We start from the raw sequence: 22,078 nt of genomic DNA, 5'->3' as shown, positions 1-22,078 counted from the left end.
GTGGGGAGCTGGAGGCAGTGGGTGCATGGGGAGAGGTTCTGCCCTTTGCGGTGCCCCGTGGCACTGTGGACAGCCCATCTCCAGGCCCAGGTTTGTAGGGTACCAATGATTATGGGGGAGCAGCTCCTTGTCCCATTAGGAGGATGCTGCAGGGTGTCAAGGGAGGATGCTTCGGGGTGGAAGCAGGGAAAGTGTAGGGGGATCCTGGCTCTGGGCTGGCCCCAGGGCAGCAAGAGGAAGGGGGGATACCCATAAATAAGATCCTGTGATCTTTCTGAAGCCCCATTAACTTCCCCCTAGCCCCATAAAGCCCTATGGTGAAAATGGTGAGGACAAAATGATGTCCAGCTGACAGACAGGACTTCCAGGGGGCTCTTCCTCCCCTGGATGCCCCCCTGCCCCCTTTGTCACTCACCCCCAGGAGAACCAGGGCAGCCTGGGGGCTGCCCCACTGATCATGGGCACCTGAAACAGCCCCATCTCCCAGGGTGCCAGTCCCGGGATGTGGGAGGAGGTCCCAACAGGGTCCTGGCTGGGTGGTGATGGATGGGGATGCTGGTGGGTGGCCGGCAGAAGGGCCAGGCTGGTGGGTACCACAATGGATGTCTCTTCATCAATTTGTCCTCATTACCATGTGAATGGTGGGCGGGAGGGAGAGGAAGGGCATGTGGCGACAGAAGAAACCCCCCACATGCTCCCATCTGGGGTAGCGTGTCCCCCCTCCCATCCTTCCAGCCCTGTCTGAGTGTGTTAAACCAGCGCCAACACCCCCCTTGGCCCCAAATTCAGGGGAGGAGAGGTACCACCCCCTATTCAGGGCCTTGAAAAGGCTACAGGGTCCGGCGCTGTTAACAAGGGGGGACCCCCTCCCTGTCCCCGCCTCCCCCGTCTGTCCCTTGCACCGTGGCCTTCTGCCATGGCAGCACCAGCCAACCCCACTCCCGGCCCCAGGCTGGCACCCTGGGTGCTGGGGTTCTGGCAAGGGATGGTGGGGGGTGTCGAGGCTTGATGAATGGGAGTGGGGCACCCCAAAAGCATCTCCTGTTTGTGATGTGAGCAGCAGATGACAGCAGGGTGCGGATCCTGCAGGACTCCAAACCTTCCCCAAGGAGGGGGGACTATCTCCAGGCAAGGAGGTCGATTGTCCCCATTGTCCGGGAGCTCTGAGTCCAACCAGGTCCCCATCACTTGGGCTGTGGTAGTAATGGGGGAAGTCACCCCAAAATATCTGTTCCTGTGGGCATCAGGACAGCAAGTTGCAGGGATCCCCCTCCTGGCAGGGGCAGAGTGATCCAAACCGCCCCCCCCCAGCTGCCCAGCCTGGCTCAGCCCCGCACGCTGCCAGCCGGCTGGTGCCCGCAGAGGGAGCTCGTACCAGCCGCCTTCTCTCACTTGCATTAGCTTAATTTAGCTTAATGGCTTTTCGGAGTGCTGCTGCTGCTCCGGGGGCAGGGGCAGGACCCTGCTCTCCGCAGCACTGTTAGGGTGGGGGGCTCAGTGCCCTGGCCCTGGGCCCACAGGAGCCCCAGGAGGGTGCATGGCGTGAGCTGCGGAGCCCATCCTGCACCCCAAATGCTTCTGCACCTCCTCCTCTGCCCTGAGCCCTCACCTCCTGCCCTTCACTTGGGTGCCTGCCGTGGCACCCAAGTGTGGGACAATGTTGGGAGCCCCCACCCCCATTGCAGGGATGCCTGCCCCTCCCAGGACCCCTCTGCCTGCACTTGGCAGCTTCCCCCAGACAGGGATGGAGATGCTTTAGCAGGCAGGAGCACACCACAGCCTGCTGTGCCTGTACAGACGCAGACGGACAGACACACACATCCATGCCTGACACATACCTTTATCCCCCAGACAGACACATGCCCACCATCCCACCAGTCAGGCTTCGACACCTCCCAAGTCTCAGGATCACCATCCAGTCTCCCAAGTTACTCTTTCCAGCCCAAATACTTTATATCCCCAGCGGTGTCTGGAGCACCCAGGTGTCCCTGTGTCCCTAATCTCTGTCCCCTCCATGGACAGGCAGGGGGACCTGCGTATGGCTCATGGTGACAGCATGGGCACTGTGAAGACCACAGGACATGGGCACCCTAGGGCAGTGCCCACCTCTGCACCCATGCCCACCCCACATCTCCCAGCTGCAGAGAGCATCCCAGACCCACAGAGGGGGCTGACACCCTCTATCCCTGCCTGGGGCCAGCCCTCCCACTGGAGGGACACCCTTTAGCACCCCCTCCCCGTGGGAGGGGTAGGAATCAACACACCAAAGCCCACCTTTCCCTTCCTGTATCCCCTCCCCGCTGCAGAGCGGGCAGAGCTGGGGTGATGCTGGGGTCCCCCACCCTCTGCGCAAGGAAGATGGGTGGATGGGCACCGTGTGGGGCGTCTGGCAGCAGGCATCAGCCGTTACCTCGTACACGGTCCCGTTAAGGGGCAGGGGGCTCCCAGTGCCAGGGGAGCAGCCAGCAGGATACGACCCCCGGGAAAACCCCGCAGCCACCCGGCTCTGACCTTCGGCGAGTGACTCGGGGGTGCCCCGGGCGGTGGGACGGGGGTGTGTGAGTATGCAACCGCACGCCGGGGACGAGTAAGAAGCTAATCAGGATCCTTTTCCTTAATAAATCATTCATCTTAATCCAACGCCCTCCCTCCTGCTCTAATAACTCCCGGCGCTGGGCCTCACAGCCACAACAATGCGGCTAATGGAACGATTTATTTTCATAATGGTGCTGGTGGGGAGAAGGGGCGGCCGGGGTGGGGGTGGCACGCTCCAGGGCAGGAGTTTCTAATTAGTGAATGAAATTTGATGTAAGGCTGGAGGAAGATGGATTCGCTGCCTGACAAGGGGCCTTTCAGCTCATCAAAGCGCCCAAACAGGGAGGTAAATTAAATTATTTCTAATTCTTCACTAACCTCCAGGGAGTCACCCTTCCACCAGCAAAAGGTGGGTCCGTTCCTGAAATGAAGAGGCGCTTGAAGGACTGAGGTTGAGCGGAAGGGACAGGGCTCTGTGGAGGGATGGGGATGACAAGACAGGATGGAAAGGGATGGGGTGGGACAGGCTGCCACTGAGTTTGCTGAAAGAATGGGGAGGGAAAAGGTGGTGATGGAGGGAAGAGCTGCAAATGGTCAATAAATAAACAACTCCAGGACTAATGACTAATTTGCAGCAAGTTTTCCAGCTGTGCCTGTCACCTAACCAGACCTGGAGCAGGGCTGATACACAACTGGAGGTGAGGTGGAGTCTGGAAGCGAGGAAGGAGCACCCCAACCTTCCGTGGGGCTTGAGCAGGGGCAGCACTTGGTTTTGAAGGGGTGATTGGTGCTGAAGCAGGTGAAGGATCCAGTGCAGGGAAATGCTTTGGCAAAGACCCATGTTCTCACAGCTCTGTAGGGTTTGAGGCCAGTGCCAGTGTTGTTAATGCTCATGGTGTAAAAGCCACTCTTGGGATGGACAGCGTATTTTTCTAAACCTTGCAGTGCCAACCTGCTGCTAGCCCGGATGTCCCCAATACCAGTGTGCCAGGAAAAAGGCTCGGGGACTATATGGCTGAAACCAGCCCTCGGCTCTCCCTGGAGCAGGGAGCGTTACAAGTTACCTGGAAAGCACCTGGGGCTGTCTCACAGCTCCCCTCCCTGTGGGGCTGAGGAATCCCATTCAGGGACAGCAGGCAGCTTCCCAGGGGACTTTCCATATGAAATCATGCTCTGCATTTCCCACAAGGTCTCCTGCCCGGGCACTGACCACGCTCAGCGCTGCCGGGCGGCCGCGGTCACAGTACAGCCTGGGGAGGGAAATAGGGGGAATAAGGGGGCTGTGTCTTATTGCAAGGGGCTGAGGAGGCACAGGGGTTTGGGGACCAGGACTGGGGTGCACCAGTGGTACCGGGGACATGTGGCAGGCTGGGGAGCACGGTCCCCTCCCCACGCCTGAGCAAGGTGGAGCTGGGACAGGCGCAGAGCCGGCTGTGCTGACCCAACGCTCCAGGAATTTAATTTGTTTAATATATTCCCTGGGAAAGAAGAAAATAAATAAGTGGCACCTTGCGTGCCCCCATGTCTCACTCTCGCAATGGAGGTGTCAGCTTAACGAGCCGAAGCCCTCAGCCTGATTAACCAGCCGCTGCTCCCGTTAATAGGGAGCCGCCGCGCAGCGTGATTGATGTAGGGAGAGCATTAGCCCCCGCAGCCTGGCGCTGGACCGCCGGGTGGGGGCACCGTGCCCACCCCAGCCCCCTTGCTCCTGCCCTCCATACCCATGCACAGGTCAAGGGCAAGTCAAAGGCTCCCTTTTGCCCTGGGGTGGATTATCCTGCCCACCGCTCTGTGGCGTAGACAATGCCCAGGGAGGTGGATCTGGGGTTGCTCTAGAAGCAAGGAGATGCTGGTGGCTTCCCATCGGCTGTGGGACTGTGTGGGCAGCTCCTCAAAAGAGGGGCTGAGAGCCAGGGTTGCACAGAGGGTTCTGTACTGAGCTCTAGGTCTTGGCCACGCTCTCCCCCTTGGGCTAGAACAGGGACACTCGAAGGGGACACTGAGGAACAGGAGTGTGCTGGAGGCCATGGTGGCAACCTTGGGGGAGACCATGAGTTTTGGCAGCTCCTTTTAGGCTTTAATCCACCAAGTCCTCACCATACTGCTAGGAAGAAAACCCAAGTATCCTGACTCCCTCCTTGTCCCAACCACCCCTTCTGCAGTCCTGCTTGCCTGTCCCTCCATCTTCCTCCCCCTTATTGAGGTGTCCCTGGGTCTCACTGCAGAGATGTCACCAGCTCCCATCATCCTTGTCCCACAGCAACACCACCCCCTGCCCCTACCTTGAGAAAGGGTTAATCAGCAGCCAGGGCGACAGGGTAATAAATGGCCGTTATCTCGTTAATGAGCTGACATTAATTAGAGCCCAAGGTCCTGGGAGGAGCAGCTGATTTATCCAGTCACCCTGGGAGCAGGTTAGGAGCTGACTCCATGGAAAGGCCATTAATAGGGAAGAGGTGAGGCTGTGCTGCTGGGGTGGGGATATCACCCTGCACCCATCCTTGCACTGTCCCCTCAGCCTAGCCCTGGCTCCCTCCCCTCCCAGGGAGCAGCTCTGGCCTTGGGACAAGATCCAGCAAAGCAAAACAGAACATCCTGGAGGTGACAGGAAAAAGCAGGGCTTGGGGGAATCTTCTGGTGTGCCCAATGATGGGAGTGCTGGAGGGTGGAGAGCCTGGCTGTGCCAGGGACACGTGGCACTGTGGACAATGTGGTGGGGTAGTGTCCTGGGCAAGGGCTGGAGCAGTAGGGGCACAGGGAAGCAGCAGGGGTACAGGGACTGCTATGCAGTCACTTCCCTGCTTTCCTGGATGATGCTGGGCTATGGGAGATGCTGGCTGATCAGTATCTTCCCCCAAAAGCCAAGGCCTGGGGTAAGGACAGACATTGAGGCTGAGCCCGGGTGCTGCCAGAGCTTGTTTTGGGGCAGAAGGATAAAGGAGATCTCTGGGTGGGTGCTGTAGGCTCATGGTGTTTCAGGATCTAAGAGGAAAGGGGTCAGGGGCTAATGGGACTGGAAATGCCAGACCCTGGGTCCTTGCAAGAAAGGGATCTGAGCTGGCCATGTGTCCCTGTCTCTCCAAGCCATGCGTTTACACCAGGACAAGCTGGCTGTCCCCAAGTCTGAGCACCTCTGTAGTGCATCGCTGCATCCCAAGAAGCTGAACCAACAGAGCTACTAGAGGGGAGCCCTCGGGCATCCCCTGCAGCTGCATGACTTGATCCTGCAGGATTCTGCTGCCCCAGCCCTCCGCAGTGGCTGTGCCCTGCGCTGGGGTGCTCTGGGATCAAGTGTGACACTTCAGAGCTGTTCTGGCTGTTTCTGATGGGGACAGGCACCCTTCCTGCCCTGCCAGTCTTCCTGTGCCAGTTTGCCACCCCCCAGCTCCAGAACGGGAGCTGTTAACTGTGTTTTTCAGCTCAGCCTTGCCATGTCCCATCAGAGACGTGGCTGCTTATTTGAGGAATTGCTTGGCTAAATAAACAGCTGCTCAGAAATCCCTGCAGGAGGCCTGTCTAGGAGGGACTGAGCCATGTTTGCTTTGCCTGTTAACCCCTTCGCTCGGGGCGGGTACCAGGGGCTCACTGTGGAGTGGAAGCTGGGTAAGGTGGGCAGGGGGTGTTGGGAACCTCACCAAGCCCGTGCAGAGGCAGGGGGATGGAGGCATAGACATTTCTGCCTTCCAGGACAGATGCCTGGCTATTGGATCGAGCAGCTGATGTGCCAGGATGGAGAAGCCCTTGGGGACCCTGTGGCTGGTTCACAGGTCCCTGGGGTGGGCAGGAGCAGGCAGACCCACGCAGGAGGGGATGCAGGCAGGGACAGGGCAGAGGTGGGGTGCCTGGCACTGCCTGAGCACAGTGCCCATGGAAGCAAGCATGGAGGTGGCTTTGGTGACTTGCCTGGCTCTTGCCTCCTGCCACGGCTGGTGCAGGGGCAGACCCCTAAAGAGAGATGAGGAGCCCTGCAAGCGTGTCTATGGGGCTCTGCAGATGGCTGCTCTGCTTCCATAACCTCTGCCAGTGTTTCTGCAGGGGGGAACAGCCACCAAGCAGCCCAGGGCTGGCTGTGCCAGGTCTGACACAGGCTGGGCTCAGCTCCCACCATTGTGGGGCTGATTAAGAGCCATTATCTGGTTGGTTAACAGCCCTGGGCCATTCACAGGTGACTTCAACTGTTCATTTAGCCACAAATCACCACGGGGCTGGCAGTTTATTTACCTTCCCCACCAGCCTCCTGTGGCTTCCCAGACTCCAGAGATAGCCCGTGGCCCTGCTTCGAGGGACAGAGGAAGGGCAGTGTCCCACTGCAGACGATAGTCAGGTCTCCCACAAAACCTGGGACATCTCAAACTGGAGCACACCAGGGGCTCTTACAGCCAGTGCTTCTCACCAGGGGCTCAGCCTGTGCTGTGCTGGTGGCTGCAGAGCACGGATGAGAGTGGGACAATTCTCCAGCCCCTCTCATGGAGGAACGGCTCAGAAAACACCTGCAAGCAGGCTTACACTCTGTGTCTCCAGCATCCGTGATGCTTCTGGGCTGCATTTCTCCACTGGCTGGCTTGGGACTTCAGAGTGCTGCAAGATGACCTGAGGCATCAGGGCCAGAGCAGCAATATCCACTGCTTCCTGAGAGATGCTTTAAGCAAGGTTGTTGCATGATGGGTGTCTTGCAGGGAAGTAGTTTCTAAAGATGGAAAGCTCTGGGGACTGTGAGCTGGGGAGTAGTTAATGCTTACTAAGTGGGTACAGCCATCATGGGGACAGGGAGCTCTTTCAAGGCTTAAAAGCTATAGCCTGGGCAGAAATCAGGGTGCCTGCCACCTCTCTGGGATGGGCAAAGCACCCTGGTTCCGTCCATGACCCAAACCTGCCAGAAAGATGTGGTGCTCAGCTGTGCACCTAGGAATAGCCAAAATCACAGGTTAGGTGGAAATCAAAACACAGCCCCAGAATGGGTCATGTCTTCATCTCATGTTGGGGATAAGAACTTGATCCTGGGAAAATTAAAGTCTGATCCCAGTCGGTAATTTTTTATCAGGCTATGGATTTTCTTCGGCACCCTTGGCTTTGATCTTGAGGCAGTTGGGTTTGCTGAGGGACGTTACGTTGCTTCCCAAGGTGACACTGAGGAAGTGGCGGGGCTGTAAAACTGAATTGTGCTCCCAAATACTACCTGTGACCCCCATGGCTCATTTCTGAGAGCTCAGGCACTGCTGGTGACAGCCTGGGGAAGCATGTGAACTGCTGCAGCTAGTGTTGTGTGTCTCTACAGATGCTGAGAACTTGTGTGCACCAGAGCTGTGTGTCCTTGGGGGCCATGTGGATGTCTGCTGCTCTTGTTTGACTCCTACTACTTGACCTTGTATGGATGGAACCTGCATGGAGACAATCTATCTGGGGCAAGATGCCACAAAGAGACCTTCATTTGCCTATTTAGGTACCTTCATGTTGGCAATAAAAGGCTTTGCAGGGCTTATTTACACCTGCATGACTGCTGCTTTCAGGTGGCTGAAGGAAGACTAGGCTCTGAACATCCAGCTGAGGCACATCCAGAAAATGCCTGCAAAATGCCTGGGCAAATGGAAGAGTCCCAGGAAGTCCTGGGCTGTGTGAATGCTCCTGGTGCTGCCTGTTGCCCAGTGAGGGTTGTTGTGATCAGGGCCCTCCCAGAGAGGTGAGTGAGCTGAGGAACCTCATTGCTGCCTGGGCACCATGGACTTCCCGCTGGTCTGCACTTACTGGACAGGAGCAGACTAAGTGGTTAGGTGTGGATGCACCTTTAGGGCCAAGTCAACATGAAGTGCATCAGGCAAGAGACAAATGGAGATGTTGATGGAGTGTGCTTGAGTCAGCAAGGGATGCGGAGATGGGAGAAGTAACCTGGCTGGGTCAGGAATTCAAGCTGGTCGATTTAGCTCTGTATGGGGGTCGGGAGGTCTGTCCTGGGTGTGCCCAAGATCTTCCACAGCAGCAAGGTGGTGTTTGCTGGCCTGTTTCACAGAGCTGGTCACCTTGGGAAAGCACTGCTACCACCGGGTGAGCAGAGAAGGCTCTGGGGTAGCAGCACAGGGTGAGCTGTGGGGGCACTGGGAGCAATATGGTGCTGGCTGGGAACATCCCTCCTTAAACTTCAATTCTTCCTGAACTGGGGTGGTTTCCTGGGGCAGCTCCTGTCCATACCTTGCAGAACCCCCAGGTTGTGGGAACGAGCTGTCTCTCTGGCTGATATCCTGGGGTCTGCTGCCTGTGGCTGACATTTGGGGTTGGTTTGTGGAGACCTTCCTGTGGAGGAAGGATGCTGAGCAGAGGTAAGGGCCCAGGCCACAGCCATGCTCACTTATTAGAGTCCTCAAATCTAGTTAGCAACCAGGTGATCTGTCACCAGAGGACCTGATGGATGGGGAAGAGAGTTCCCTCCTTCCTGAGGCGGGAAATGAAGCTAATCAGACCTCGGACACCTTAATCCAGCTCTGATTTGATTAATGACCCTGAAGACTGTGAACTCATCAGCACCCTGGCATCTATCACTGCCTGCATCCCGCCCCTTCTGCTGGCCACTGCCCGGCACAGCTCTTCTATGCACGGATCTGGGCTCCGGATCTCTGCCCCACATGGTATGGGCTGTGTGCCGGCTGCTCCAGACCCAGACAACCCTCTTGTAGGGTCCCAGTGTCTGGGTTTGACTCACCTGGAGGAGGGAATTCCCTCTGATTTTCCTAGATGTCTTTATTGGGATGTTTCCACACAGGTTTTATGGCTGGTGTCTGCAAAGATTTCTTGCCTGTGCAACTCAAAGGCTGCAGCTTGGCTGCTTGTACTTGCATCACCCTCGGATCAGTGAACTGGGCACCAGCCTGGGCTTCTTCTCCCTGGAGGAGCTGCTTGTCTTGGGAGAGCCTCCCTGGGTAGTGCAGGACACTTCCATGGGGACAGTAAGGCTGTGACTCTGTGCTGTGACCCAGACCCCCAGACTCAAGCCCTGCTCCCACTGCCTGTGCTCCAGTGGGTACAGTCACAAGTGGTCTCATGGCTTTGGCAGGCTTGGCCTGTCTGTCACCTCATGGTGGCCACTCTGGTGGTGATTTCTCTGTCGTGCCCCAGCGCAGCAGCCCCAGTCTGCCCCATGTCCCAAGACGTGTTCCCTGGGCGAAGCTAAAGAGCCACAGCAATCCTTGGAGCCAGCCCTGGGGACTCGGATAAGGAAGTGGTGGCTCTTCCCTTGGGCTGTCATCATTGCAAGGTGTTAACCTGCAGCAGAAGAGTTGTCCTACCTCTGCTGTGCCCTCTTCCCTAGATACTTGTTGCAGTTTTCCCCTGTGCTTGGGAGCCAGGCTGCTCCATTCCTCCCCAGATCTTGTCCTGCCCATGCCTGCTGATTGGCAGGGCTGGGTACTCACATGGGGGGAGAGGGAAAGAGCTTGGAGTCCTTCTGCTTGGTGGGGACACTGGCTTCTGTCCTGGGAAAGCAGAGGTGGATGGATTTGGGAGTGGGAGGGGGTGGAAGAGCCCTACAGCCTCCTTGATGGTGGAGAGAGGGTATAGCAGCAGGCACAGAGGTGCTGGGAGTGGAAAGGGACACTATTCCACCTTCAGTACCCTCTGTCCAAATGGGATGTGTTACTGTGGGGTGACATCCATCCCAAATCCCCTTCTGGGCTGTCCATAGGGCTGATTCCTGCCCTCTCCCCTTCCTGGGGAAAGATTGTGTGTCTGTTCCTGTAGAAGGATTTGGGCCTGTGTGGTGAAAGTAGTGGGAGCTGTGCTTGTGCAAAGGAAGTTGTCCTACACATGGGACCTTTGGAGCTCCCTGCAGTGGGGTGATGTGTGTGTCTGGAGCCTGCTGAGCTCCTTGCCAGACTGGATGGGCAGGGGAAGAGAAGCCCCTGGGGTTACTGAGCAGAGAAAGCACAGGAGGATGGGGAAGGTCCCACACCTTTCTTCTCCCTGGGCATTTGCTTATAGCCTCTGTGGGACACAGGGTACAGGGAGGTGGACTAATCTCCTGCTAAAGGAATATGGCATTGCTGTAAATGCTGAAGGGGGAAGAAATACAGGGATGGGAGCTCCCTTTAGCCATTATAATATTTAGGCAGGGCGCTGCCTCACTTGCCTTCCAAAGAGCAGGACCCATCACTGGACACAAACAAGTAGAGGCTTGTCTCGATGTCTCAGCATGGCACAGAAAGGTGGGACCCAGAGACAGGCAGACACTGACCCCTGAAGCCAGAACCCACAGATACACTCACACACACTCTGCCTCTCCCTGAATACCAGTACCAGGGGTTTGGGGCCAGCTCTGCTCCTGCTCACCCACATCTCCCAGACCAGTCAAGGCTTTCCTCTCAGCCCTTCCCTGGTGCCACTCTCCAAGCTGTGTCTTGGTTGGGAAAGATAAGACCAGGCAAATGAGTAACAATCTGCTTGTAGGCACCTGCTCTGTTGACATTTTGGACAGACATGGGAGGTGGAGGGTGGTGGCCCCTGTGTCTGTCCAGCTCAGGTCCACTAATCTTCCTGGCCCAGGAGAGGTGCAGTGGGAAATGGCACAGTTGGGCATTGCTGGTGATCCCAGGTGCGTGGGGTGCAGAGAAGTCTGCTGGTGAGTGAGAGCTCCTCTTACTCTCCCAGCCAGACACTCTGCCCCACGAGGACTGGGGCCTCTGCAGAGCCAGGGTAGCACTGGAGCCCAGGAGGGCTTTGCCATCTTGTGCTGAAGTCCATCTGGTCTCTCTCCAGATCTCCTCCAGCCACTGCACCTACAGACCCTCTTCCCCACTGAGCAGGCTAAGGAGAGTGAGATTGCTTCTGGATCAGGATGATGGGCTCAGTGCCCTGGGCAGGGGGTCCTGCAGGCTGGGGGGACCCCCTGGGTGCGGACTGGGGCTGGGCTGAGCTGGGTTGTGAGCCTGAGGAAGGGGCAGAAGGGTCTGGGTCCAGCCCTCGGGTGTCCCTGCTGCTGCGGCCGGGGGATGAGGAAGCCGGAGGAGGGAGGCTGGCGGGGAACCGGTCGGGGCCCGCAGCACGTGGCCACCACCCCTCCTTGCTCTCACATACAAGAAGCTGCCCCAAGGCAGAGGCAGCACATAGTGCTGTGCTAGGGAGAAACCCCCCCATGTCTGGAAGTTGAGGTCTCCATCAAAGCCACTCAGAGACAAGCCTGAAATCTTACTGGTGATGCTCACATCAGCACTAGACACCATCAGCCTGGTCTGCCTTGTGTGTAATTAGTGATGTAGGTGAATGGGAAGGAGCGCCTCCCCGCCGGGGTTGAGCCCCGGGAGCCCCGCGGCGAGCCCCGGCCCCGCCGGTCGCTCCGACACCCCCTCGCCGCGGGGGCCCCCGGCCGCCGCCCCCCTCGCCCCGGCCGGCTTCGTCCCTAAGCCCGGTTTGCTGCATCTCCCCGGCCCCGGGCTCGGCGCCCTGCCGGCCCTCTACCCGCCCGCCGTGTACCCGCTCCCGGCCCTGGGGGGCCAGCACCCCGCTTTCGCCTACACCGGCATCCCCCACCTGCCGCCGCCCGGCGCGGAGCACCTGAAGGCAGCCGTGGCCGGCTCCTTCCCGCTGGAGCACTGGATCCGAGCCGGGATGCTGGTGCCGAGGCTCTCCGACTTCCACGGTGAGTGACCCGGGGAACGACCCTCCCGTCGGGCGGGACGCGGCTCTCGCCCCTTCCTACCCCCGGGGTCGGGGGGCTCTGCCCCTCCCGATTCCGCCGGCACAAGGGGGTGCAGGTCCTCTCGTGGACCGAAGGCTGAGGGTCTCCGAGGCCGCCCCTTCGCGGTTCCCCTGCGGTTCGGGTGGGAGCCCTCGGGGCTGACTCCGATGCGGGGTTCTTGCTGCTCCTGAACCCGCTCCCCAGCAAGGGCAGGTTTGGGGGGGTCGCATGGAGAGGGAGGGGTAAGACCAGCGCTCCGGAGACCTCCGAGGGCTGCGGGAACCCGAGCAGAAGGACAAAATCTCGCCCTGCCCCAGCCCGGTGCTGCGGGACGGCCCCGCGGGGCACTGCCCGCCCCGGTGCCGGTAGAACTGAGCCGCTCCCGGGGCGGACCACCAGAGCCGGCTGCGGCCGCCGAACCCGTCCGGCCGCCGCGGGCTCGTTGGGCACTGCTGCGGGGGAAAGGAAACGAAAATAAAGAAGCAGCAGCCGAAACCGACACCGGGAAACGAATAAATCCCGGCCGGTGCGCTCGGGAACGAATCCGCCCGCTTTCTTGCCCCCTGCGCCGCCCGACGGGGCTGGGGCACGGAGGGATGCGCGGCCGGATCGGTCCCCCGGGCCGGAGAACGGAAGGGGCTCCGGGTCGCTGCCCACCGCCGCACACAGCTCCTGCGGGGCGAGGAGCTGGCTCCGCGGGTCCGGTGAGCCCGGTGGTCACGGCTAAGGCTGGGGACAGGCGTCGGGTCCTGCACTGCGACACCGGGCCACGGGTGGGGAGGCACAAGTAGCCACAAGTATGGGGGCCAGTGGGCAGTAAACTGAGAGCAGAACCCCAAGCAGAGCATCCGGATTTATTAGCTGAGTTTAGCATCTTAATAACCAGAAAGCATATTTAAAGAAAAAAAAGACTGGGTAAGTCAGTTAATTAATAAACTGTCTGGATGAATAACAACACAAAAAGGGAGAATTAATATGAAACACCGCATTAATTGCTCCTTCCTCAAATTACGCCGCTGCGGGTTGAAGGCAAAGAGGTTGTTCCCCACCCCAGCCTGCTCTCCCTTTCCCTGGATCTCTGTGGACTGTAAGATAGATCCAGCTGTGAAGTGGTTGGTGATGGCACCTAAGGGTGTAGAATGAGGATCTGGTGCTATGGGCTGTGTGCGCTCTTCAAGGGCACCATTAAGAACAGGGAATGAAAATCTCTATTTGCTGGTGGCGAAACGCCTTCCTGCTCCTCTGCAGAGTCCACATTGTCCTTGCAGGGGCTGGGTCTGTTGGTGTACCTCGACATCCAGGTAACTTCAGGTAGAGGTGTGTTTCACCAGAGCGGGATCACATCGCTCTACTTGCCCCTGTGCCCTCAGCTCAACTTCTGGCTGGGATAATGGAGAGATATTTGTGTATCAACAGGCTCATCCCTTTCAAGTGCAGGATCAGTTCCAGAGCTGGTTGTCTCCAAAACCCTGTTGGAAGGAGACAAATCCCAAATCATGGGCATGAGCACAAGCTTGTGGAGAGAGCTTTTGGGCTGTGCTAGGATGTGTGGGAACAGTAATGAGTCTTTTGGGAAGCACTGAGCTGGGCTCCTGGGGAGAGCTCAGGAGAGGAAAGGCATTTTCTGATCCAAGTACTGGTACGCTGGGCCCTGAAGAGCCCAAAGCAGAGTAGAGGCAAAGGAGACATGTGGAGGTGTAATAAGGATGTAGGAAAAGCCAAACATTACTGCCAAAGCTGTAGATTTTTTAAATTGGAGCTGACAGGTGTTTGTTCCCAGTTCTGGGGAGCCCTTTGTAGTGGGGATTGTCTCTCCCCAGGCTCTCTGGTTTAGTACTTCAGGAATTTTCCTGCCACGAAGCTTTTCTTGCTCCAGTGTTCTCCCCAAATTTGTCATGCCAAACACAGCAAATCACACTCTGTTCTCTTTGCTTGCCCAGTCTACACATGAGGAGGCTCTGTAGGTCCGTTTCAGCTTTCTTTTTTCCCAACTACACAGCCCGGCTGCTTCCATCTCCTCCGAGCTGGGTGTCCATCCTGACTACTTTCAGGGTTTTCTTCCAAATGTCCTCCTCTCCCAAAGCAGAGGGACCAAGCTGGATGCAGAGCTTGAGCTAGTGCCTCCCTGAAGCAGAAGGATGAAGCTTTGTGTGTTTGCAACTGCTCTACCTGCCTGTACCTCCCCATGGACATCACTTCTGACTTGCGGGACTTGTACTTAGTTTAGGGTCTATTCTCCTCTCCACACTTGTTCACCCAGGGGTCCTGCTACCCTGGTCCTTGTCTCCTGTTATTTTCACCACTGTGTAGACTATGTCATCAGAACCTGTTCCTCATCCATCTTTAGATCCTTGTTTCAGTCTGTTGGGAACATTGGTATTCTTTCAAGCATGCCTTTCCTCTTACTTAGGTCACTGCAAACTCCAAAAGTAGGTCTCTTGGCAGCGTGCATTGTCCCTGTAGTCACCAGAACTGACCCCAGCTGTATGTTGTGGCTGTGTCTGGGCTCATGTTGCCCAGTTGTGCTGGCCATGGTGTGGGGATAGGGGCAGTGGTGTGGATATGCCACAGGAAGGGACACCTGTCTAGGACCTCCTGCCGAGCCCTTCCTCATTCCTCTGAGGAGGGTGGTGGGCTGAGCAGGAGCCTGCCACCGTTGGCACAGGGCTTCTGGGCTTCCTGTAGTTCCTGAGTGCTCTGTCCCATCACCCAGCCTAGGCAGATGGACAGATCTGCCTGGCTGAGATTTCCAGAGCGACTGAGCACAAGTGTCCACACTGCTGGTGCTGGTCACATTTAGCACTCCAGGTAACAGCGGGCAGACATTTGGGAAAGATGCATCTGAAAGGCTCTTAGAACATGCTGTGGGGCAACCCAGAGGGAGCTCACCCTCGTGCTTTATTTATGGAATATTCCAGGACTAAATCATGAATTCCTTCTTTAGCTGCCTGTGTAGAGCTCCTTTGCAGGCACAGTCTAGTTTGGTCTCCTGGGGACAGTCAGGGTGGGGGAAGGAGCAGGACATCCCCTGAACTGGAGCCAGGAGCTCCATGGGGACACGTTGCACGTGCTCACCCTGCCCTCACCCGCGTACGGAGGGAGGTGGGATGCTGGGGAGATGGTCTGAGGCAGTGGGTACCCTTAGGAACCTGGTCTGGGCTTGGCTGCAGGTGCTCCTGCTGCGGTCCTGACGGGTGCCATGCCTTCCTCATTAGCTGCCTCTGCGGAGCCGCAGCCAGCGCCCGGCTGCCTCTGCTGCAATGCGGAGGGAGAGGGCTGGGTGGGAAGACCTGAGCGGAGGAGCAGGCTTGCCCTTGCTGCAGCCAGGGGGATGCTGCCTGCTCAGGGCTCTGCTGCCGCCGGGCTGGATCCCTGTCCCAGGGCGTTGAGCATCTCCCAAACCACACAGGGGGAGCGTTTGGCACCGGGGTGCCGTGCCTATCAATATTTCTGGGAGCTGTGATTTGTTTGCCCTGGCTAGCAGCATGAAAATGCAATGTGAGTGATGGGAGCCAAATGCAGAGGACAGTTGTAGGAGCAGAGAGCTGACATACAGCTGCAGGCTCTCAGGAAAAGCCTAGGATTCACCACTGGGGACCTGCTGCTCAGACAGCTTTGCTGGGACACCACTTGCCTGCCTCACCTGCTCAACACCTTGACGGTTTGGAACCCAGGCCAGATCCTGCCCACAGTGGCAGAGAGCTGACCGACAGGCTGTGCTGGGCTGGGAGAGTGGGCAAGAGAAGTCATAGCAAACTCTTTCCAAAAGCAACGCCTTCCAAGGCTCATCAGGTGCACAGTGGTCTGGTGTCAGCAGGAAACACGGGCTGGAAAACAGCTGGCAAGCAGCAATCAGGCCTCAATAACAGAGCAAATAGGGGGCTAGAAGAGGTAGGAAGTGCCCTTATACATGCTGTCCCACGGACAATGGTCAGGGGTGCCAGCAGACCAGGAGAAACCTCTGGTGATGGCCCTGATGCTGATGAGACCACCTCTCCCCCTTCCCAGCCCTGACATCTGGAGAAACACCTCCAAAGCAGACAGGGTGCTAATTTCCTCTCCTTTATCTGCTAGCCCACAAAGTTAAGTGAACTATAGCTAAACAAACCAAATTAAAACCAAGTGGGTTAATATCAACCTAGGATTACCCTTGTTATCAAGTAGACGGAACTGTATCAAATAAACCAACAATTCTTTATAAGCTTTATCTAATTATCCAGGAGGCAGCTGCCTTCTAGAGCTTCTGGCCTCAGACTTGGAGGACATTCCTGGCTCCGGGCCAATAAATTTATTTAATGATATTGCAGCCAAATGCTGGGTACTCACCAGGGGGTCCAAACCCTGCGAGGCTGAAGGGATATTAGCGCTGGAGAAGATTTCTGGGCAGATGGGAAATCCTTTGGCCATTGAAGGTGGTGCTGGTCTTCTGGTTGGAGCTGGGTAAGGAGAAGAGCCTTCCTGAAGGGTTATTCTTCTGTGGGATGGTGGTTGTGATGGAGATGCGTTCATAGTTCAGCTGGCAGGGACTGGGGGAGGCAAGTCTTAGGGGGGTGCTCCTTCTGCATCCCTTGGGAGGATGCTGTCCATGTCCATGTGATGGCCTGCCGTAGGACAAAGCAGGACAGGAAAGGAGTCCATCAAATACAGTGATAGGACAGGCTGGAGCTACCAGCAGCCACAAGACATGGTTTCCTCTTTGCACGAGAAACTGGAACCTACCTCATGCCTTAAGATTCCACTTCCTCCTCCCTTTGCTCCTTCCCCAGCAAGAAATTGCAGACCCTCTTCCTCCATAATCTCTCAGCACAAAAATAACCAGAGCCTTTCATGGAAGCTGACAGCAAGTCTGAGGCCAGAGATGCTGGTGGTTCAGGTCCATGCTGAGCTGCTGCTGTGGGTGGCTGAAGGTCAGGTAGACCTTAAAGCTGTGTTGGTTTGGGCTTGCCCCATCTCCTCTGCTGGATGAATCTTGAACAAGTCACCATGGGGAGCAGCAGTGATGGACAATAGTAGGGAATATTGTCAGAGGTGGTGACAGGTTAGGTGGCCGGCCATATCTGTGTAGGCTGGGCTTTGGACTGGTGGTGGCTTGAACTGCATGACAACACCCTAGAGGGGTTTGAGGGTTGTTTTTTTGTCAGCACTGAGGCGGGAGGCAAGGTGGGTTTCCAGGGAAGTCAGGATCTGTACAAGGTTTGTAATGGACACCACTGCACTGAGCCTGAATTGGAGACACGGAGATGGGGAACCTGGGGCTGGCAGAGGGATCATGCTCCAGCAGTTGGTCTCCTGCATTGGCAGTTATTTGGGATATATCCCCTTTGGATTTATTTGGCTTTTGGGCAAATTTTCTGTTCTTTTTTTCCCTGATAGACCAAGCAGTCTTCAGCATCTTTCCTGGGTAACAGTGAGTCCCTTGGTGATGGTGGGGTGTTTTTAAAACAAACTGACTTCCAGTCTCCTCTGAAGCTGGACAGACTGAACTCCCCCTACTTTTGGGGTTGAGACCCACTTTTGTACCTCCACTCTTCCCACATCTGTTTTTAGTCTGGCCACATCTGGCCTTGCAGGAGGAGGTACAGAGGAGCCTTTTGGGGCGATCTGAAGGATTTCTGTGCTCCCCAGGGTGAGGATGCAGTGCTCTAAGAGGTGAGCCCTGGGCTCTCTGCTTTGGGATGGGGAATTCAGGCTGGGAATATGATATTTCTTTACCCCTGCCAAAACAGCCTCTGGCTCCAGAAAGCACAGAAACTGGAATGCTGGGATGTGGACATGTCCTCTTTCCTTCTCTTTTGCCAAAGCGTCCTCTATGTACCATGCCCAGAAAAATGACCTGCTCAGAGGGACCCTTCCCTGACCCAGTACAGCCAGTATGCTCAGTGCAGCCCCCCCTCCAGAGAGGCAAAGAGGCACTGGGTGCCCCAGTGCACCCTCCCATCTCCGGCAGCAAAGGATGCTTCCCCAGGGCACCCATCCTGGAGGTCTCCATCTGCCAGGATCTGCCTGGGGCTGCTTTGTGTCGAGCTTCTCACTGATGCTCACTGAATGAATTTCCTCTCCAGTTCTTTCTGACGCATCTCCAGCCTTCTCCCCTCACGGAGCTGCAAGGGGTGTTAGCTTGGGCTGCCCCATCCCTGCAGATGCTGATCCTCATGGCACCTCCTTTCCTTAGCACCTGGTCCCACGTATCTGTCAAAGATTTGTATGGCTAGAGTCACAGCAGAGCTCTGCAGGGCTGAGCCACCTTTCGTCTGACATTCGTATTTATCCTGTCAATCCTTTGAGCCTCTCATTTGTTTTTAGCCTTGAAAGTGCAAAATAATGCACTCTGTGTGTGTCAGAGCCATCAGCACAGCATGCCTCTATCCAGTCCCCAGTTTAGCTGCAAGGTGGGTCCCACAGGGACCTGTCGCTCCTGCTGCAGTGGGGCTGGGGGTGCAGGAGGGGTTGTGTCCATTCCTGCTTGCATGAGGAGTTTGCAGAGCCCCAGCCCAGTCTATTCCACCCGTCCCACCCAGCACCCAGGTCCCTGGGATCAAACCCAGATCGTGATCAGTTAATGCCCCCTTCATAAATTCCTGCCTCATGCGTCACCACTGTGTTTGTGAAGGGCTCGGTGGACACAGCAGGAGATGGGCAGGTCGGGATCAAAGCTGGAATCTGAGGGAGATAACGTGGATGATGCCCCCATGCCCTGCACAGAGGGTGAGCCTGAGCGACCCTCGCCAAGCAGGGCACCTCTCTGGGGCCACCATGCTCCGTCTCCCTCCCCAAGGTGCGGCAGCAGTGATGTCCCAAGGCCCTTTCCCGTTAATGCCCCCCCCCCCCAAGTGCTGCTCCAACACTTTACACCCAGCTGCAAACCTCTGGGTTTGATTGCCCCTGCGGCACTGGGAGAAGCAGTAAAATTGGACCCCGGCGAGGAGGGGGACACACACACACACACAATAAAGCCAGCGGGGAAGAGATAAGCGGGGATCAAACACGGCGCGGCAGCCACCCCACGCTGGACTGTCAAAGGTCCCTTTGTTCCCGCTGCCTCCTGATCCAGCGCCGCGCTGCCTTCAAGGGCCGCGGGCGAGATAGCGGGGCCCACGGGCAGCCCTGCCACCACAGCCCCTGGCAGTTGGGCAGCCACCTGCGCGGCCCGGCAATAAAAAAATAGGAGGTTTAATTTCAGTCACAGGACTGATCCCAGTTGCACACCGAGGCCTGATAAGGTATCTCGCTGGCAGGCAATAAAGCCATTATTGGGGCGGGGGATGATGGAAGAGACTCTCGCCTTCCTTCTCATCCTGGGCTTGCCCAGGAGATGTCCCCTCCAGCCCCGCTGTCCCCTGACCCCTGCCCGCTCTCTGCCCTGCAGCCGCCCCGCAGTCCGGCTTGATGGGGAAGTGCCGCCGGCCCCGCACAGCCTTCACCAGCCAGCAGCTCCTGGAGCTGGAGAACCAGTTCAAGCTCAACAAGTACCTCTCCAGACCCAAGCGCTTTGAGGTGGCCACATCACTGATGCTCACCGAGACGCAGGTACCTTGGTCCTGGGGGGATGGAGGATGGCACCGGCCAGCTGCCAGGGAGGTGGGGAGGCTGCAGGGTGGGAAGTCAAAGTCATGGGCAGTGAGAGGCATCAGCCCCACATCCTATTGCCCCAGTCAGTACCCATTTCCAGGGCATCTCCTGCAGGGATCTTCCTGATGGGCTTCAGGCTCATGTCTTGTGAGGGGTACCCCAGAAACAGTGCTCCTCTTTTTACCTGGCATCCCCAACTTAGATTTCAGAGCTTTCCCATCCCTCCCTGCACTATGTAAGGTTGTTGGTTTTTTTTTTTTGTGGGGTTGAAATTCCGCTTTTAATTTCTCCTTCATGTCCTCGGGCATCCTGGGGGGATTGCTGGTCCCCTCTGTCCCTGTCCCTTCATCACAGAGGCTGGGCAGGAGGAAGGGAGAAGTCCCCAATGTAGTCCTCTCCTCATGACACCCTCAGCTCAGAGGCTTTGGGGGGACCCTTGATGCAGGCAAGGCGAGGGGCTGAGTGGGGACAGGATGGGGCAAGGGGACACACTCTCCCCTGGGGGCTCTCCCTTGGCAGGTGAAGATCTGGTTCCAGAACCGCCGCATGAAGTGGAAGCGGAGCCGCAAAGCCAAGGAGCAAGGGGCTCAAGTGGAGGCCGAGAAGCAACGAGGGCTCGGCAAAGCCTGTGAGAAGCTGCTGCCCGGCGAGGCCCAGGGACAAGCTGCCGAAAGCCCCGAGTTCATGGGGCACGGCCCCGGCTCAGGCTTCCTGCACCGCAGCACTGCCGAGCTGGGCTACAGCCCGGACTCCTCCTGCTCGGGGGCTGAGGAGGAGGAAGAAGAGGAGGAGGAGGACGAGATGGGCTCTACAGAGAGGAAGATCGGCTCCGTGTTGTGAAAGGCAGATGAAGCCGGCCGGGGAGAGGGGCTGGGCTGCAGCGTCGGGGGTCTCTTTGCTGGCAGACACAGACTGTGCCCATGTGGAGCAAGGGGGGGCTGCAGGGCACCTGCCCCCCCTTTAACTTATGTGTGTTTGGATCCTATTTAAATCGTAATTATTCTTCTGTGTGTATCTGGGGGAGTCCCCACATCCTTCCCCTATAAAGCTGTTATCCGGATGCCTGTGCTTTTCCTTAGGGGACAGGAGGCTCTGCCCCCCTTCTGCCACCACGCTGCCCTGCCGGGGTCCCTGGGGAACCGGGTGGGGACAGCAGACTCGCACAGCTGGCAGCCCGCTGGCACAGCTGGAGGGGACAGACCCCGGACCCTTCTTCGACGGTGTGCTGCCCTTCCCCTGCAGATATCACAGTGCCTGGAGCAGCACATCCCTATGTGATGCCAGCTGCCCTTCCCCTTGGTGGCATGAAGGGCTGGGAAGGAGGATGCCCAGGATGGGTGCCAGCCTGCCCTGCCTCCTCCTGCACTCGTGGCATCCTTGGTAGCGTCTGAGCTTTGCCAGGCAAAATTAAGCTGCCCTGCAAAGCAGAGCTGATAAGTTTGCTATCACAGTGGTGCTATTTTCCATGTTACAATCAGCCTGGTTGCACTGGTGTGGGATTGCCCTGAAGTGGGGTGGGGATGGAGCCCTCCTGGGTTTAGGGTGGTGCTCAGGCTGTTTGTGAGGGCTCACTGCTGTGGCGAGCCCCACTTTTTCCATGGCGATGTCTAAACCCCTCTTAGGCCCTTTCTGGGACTCTGCTCACTCTGGCTGAGCTCAAACCAACCCCTGGTAGCAAGATGACAACAGACATCTCCGTAGAAGGCCCAGGTTAAGCCCTGTGCCCCATAAGCAAGCACACTGTCCTTGTCCTCAGGATGCCAGGGGGTCCTGGAAGACCCTATATGCTTTCTGGGCCACCACTTGGGGATGCTAGGATAGCCATGCAGGCAGAGGGACCAGCCCTACAATGCCCAGCCTCTCCACAGCCCCCTGAGCCCAGGGAGGACACCCCTGCTTCACCACCCCAGTGCATGTAGGGCTGCAGGGCTGGGATACCCCATCCCCAGGTAGTCCGTGGTGTTTCCCTCCTACCCCACGTCCTCCTGTCCCTTCCTCTCTTCTCCCTGTCCCTGCCTGGGGGTGGCAGGGAGGGCAGCCTGACCCTGGGACTTGCTGTTGGGGGTGGGAGCTGCTGAGGGGTAGCAGCCTCCAAGAAGCCCTGGGTCACCTCCGGCAGCCGGTCAGCGAAGGATGGAACAGGTAAGCCTTGGTGTGGGGCTGTCACACCTCACAGGGCTGGGTGATGCTTGCCATGGGGCAGCAACCCGGGCAGGGGGACAGATACAATGCTTGTGGGACACAGGGGTGGACAGGGGAAGCAGATGATGGGAGAGAGGAGCATGGGGATGGATGGATGGATGGATGGATGGATGG

At 57.5% G+C, this 22,078-nt stretch overlaps 1 protein-coding gene across 1 annotated transcript; it reads left to right on the top strand.

Annotated features, from left to right (window-relative positions):
• Positions 1-11,778: 11,778 nt before the first annotated feature.
• On the top strand, positions 11,779-20,815 carry LOC106895035 (motor neuron and pancreas homeobox protein 1-like). The gene is made up of 3 exons (XM_014954117.1): positions 11,779-12,154; positions 19,560-19,720; positions 20,282-20,815. The coding sequence occupies exons 1-3, from the start codon at positions 11,779-11,781 to the stop codon at positions 20,600-20,602; spliced, it is 858 nt and encodes a 285-aa protein (XP_014809603.1). The 3' UTR covers positions 20,603-20,815.
• The last annotated feature ends 1,263 nt before the right edge of the window (positions 20,816-22,078 follow it).

The sequence above is a fragment of the Calidris pugnax genome, unplaced genomic scaffold, assembly GCF_001431845.1.
Source record: "Calidris pugnax isolate Ruff unplaced genomic scaffold, ASM143184v1 scaffold103, whole genome shotgun sequence".
Classification (NCBI taxonomy): domain Eukaryota; kingdom Metazoa; phylum Chordata; class Aves; order Charadriiformes; family Scolopacidae; genus Calidris; species Calidris pugnax.
The sequence above is the reverse complement of the archived record's forward strand: the minus strand, read 5'-3'. Positions and strand labels throughout refer to the sequence as shown.

Bases quoted from the DNA above. Each gene is read 5' to 3' on its own strand.
- LOC106895035 (XM_014954117.1), top strand. From the start codon at position 11,779: ATGGGAAGGAGCGCCTCCCCGCCGGGGTTGAGCCCCGGGAGCCCCGCG. The intron at 12,155-19,559 runs GTGAGTGACCCG...TCTGCCCTGCAG, and splicing joins GAGGCTCTCCGACTTCCACG to CCGCCCCGCAGTCCGGCTTG. The intron at 19,721-20,281 runs GTACCTTGGTCC...CTCCCTTGGCAG, and splicing joins TGATGCTCACCGAGACGCAG to GTGAAGATCTGGTTCCAGAA.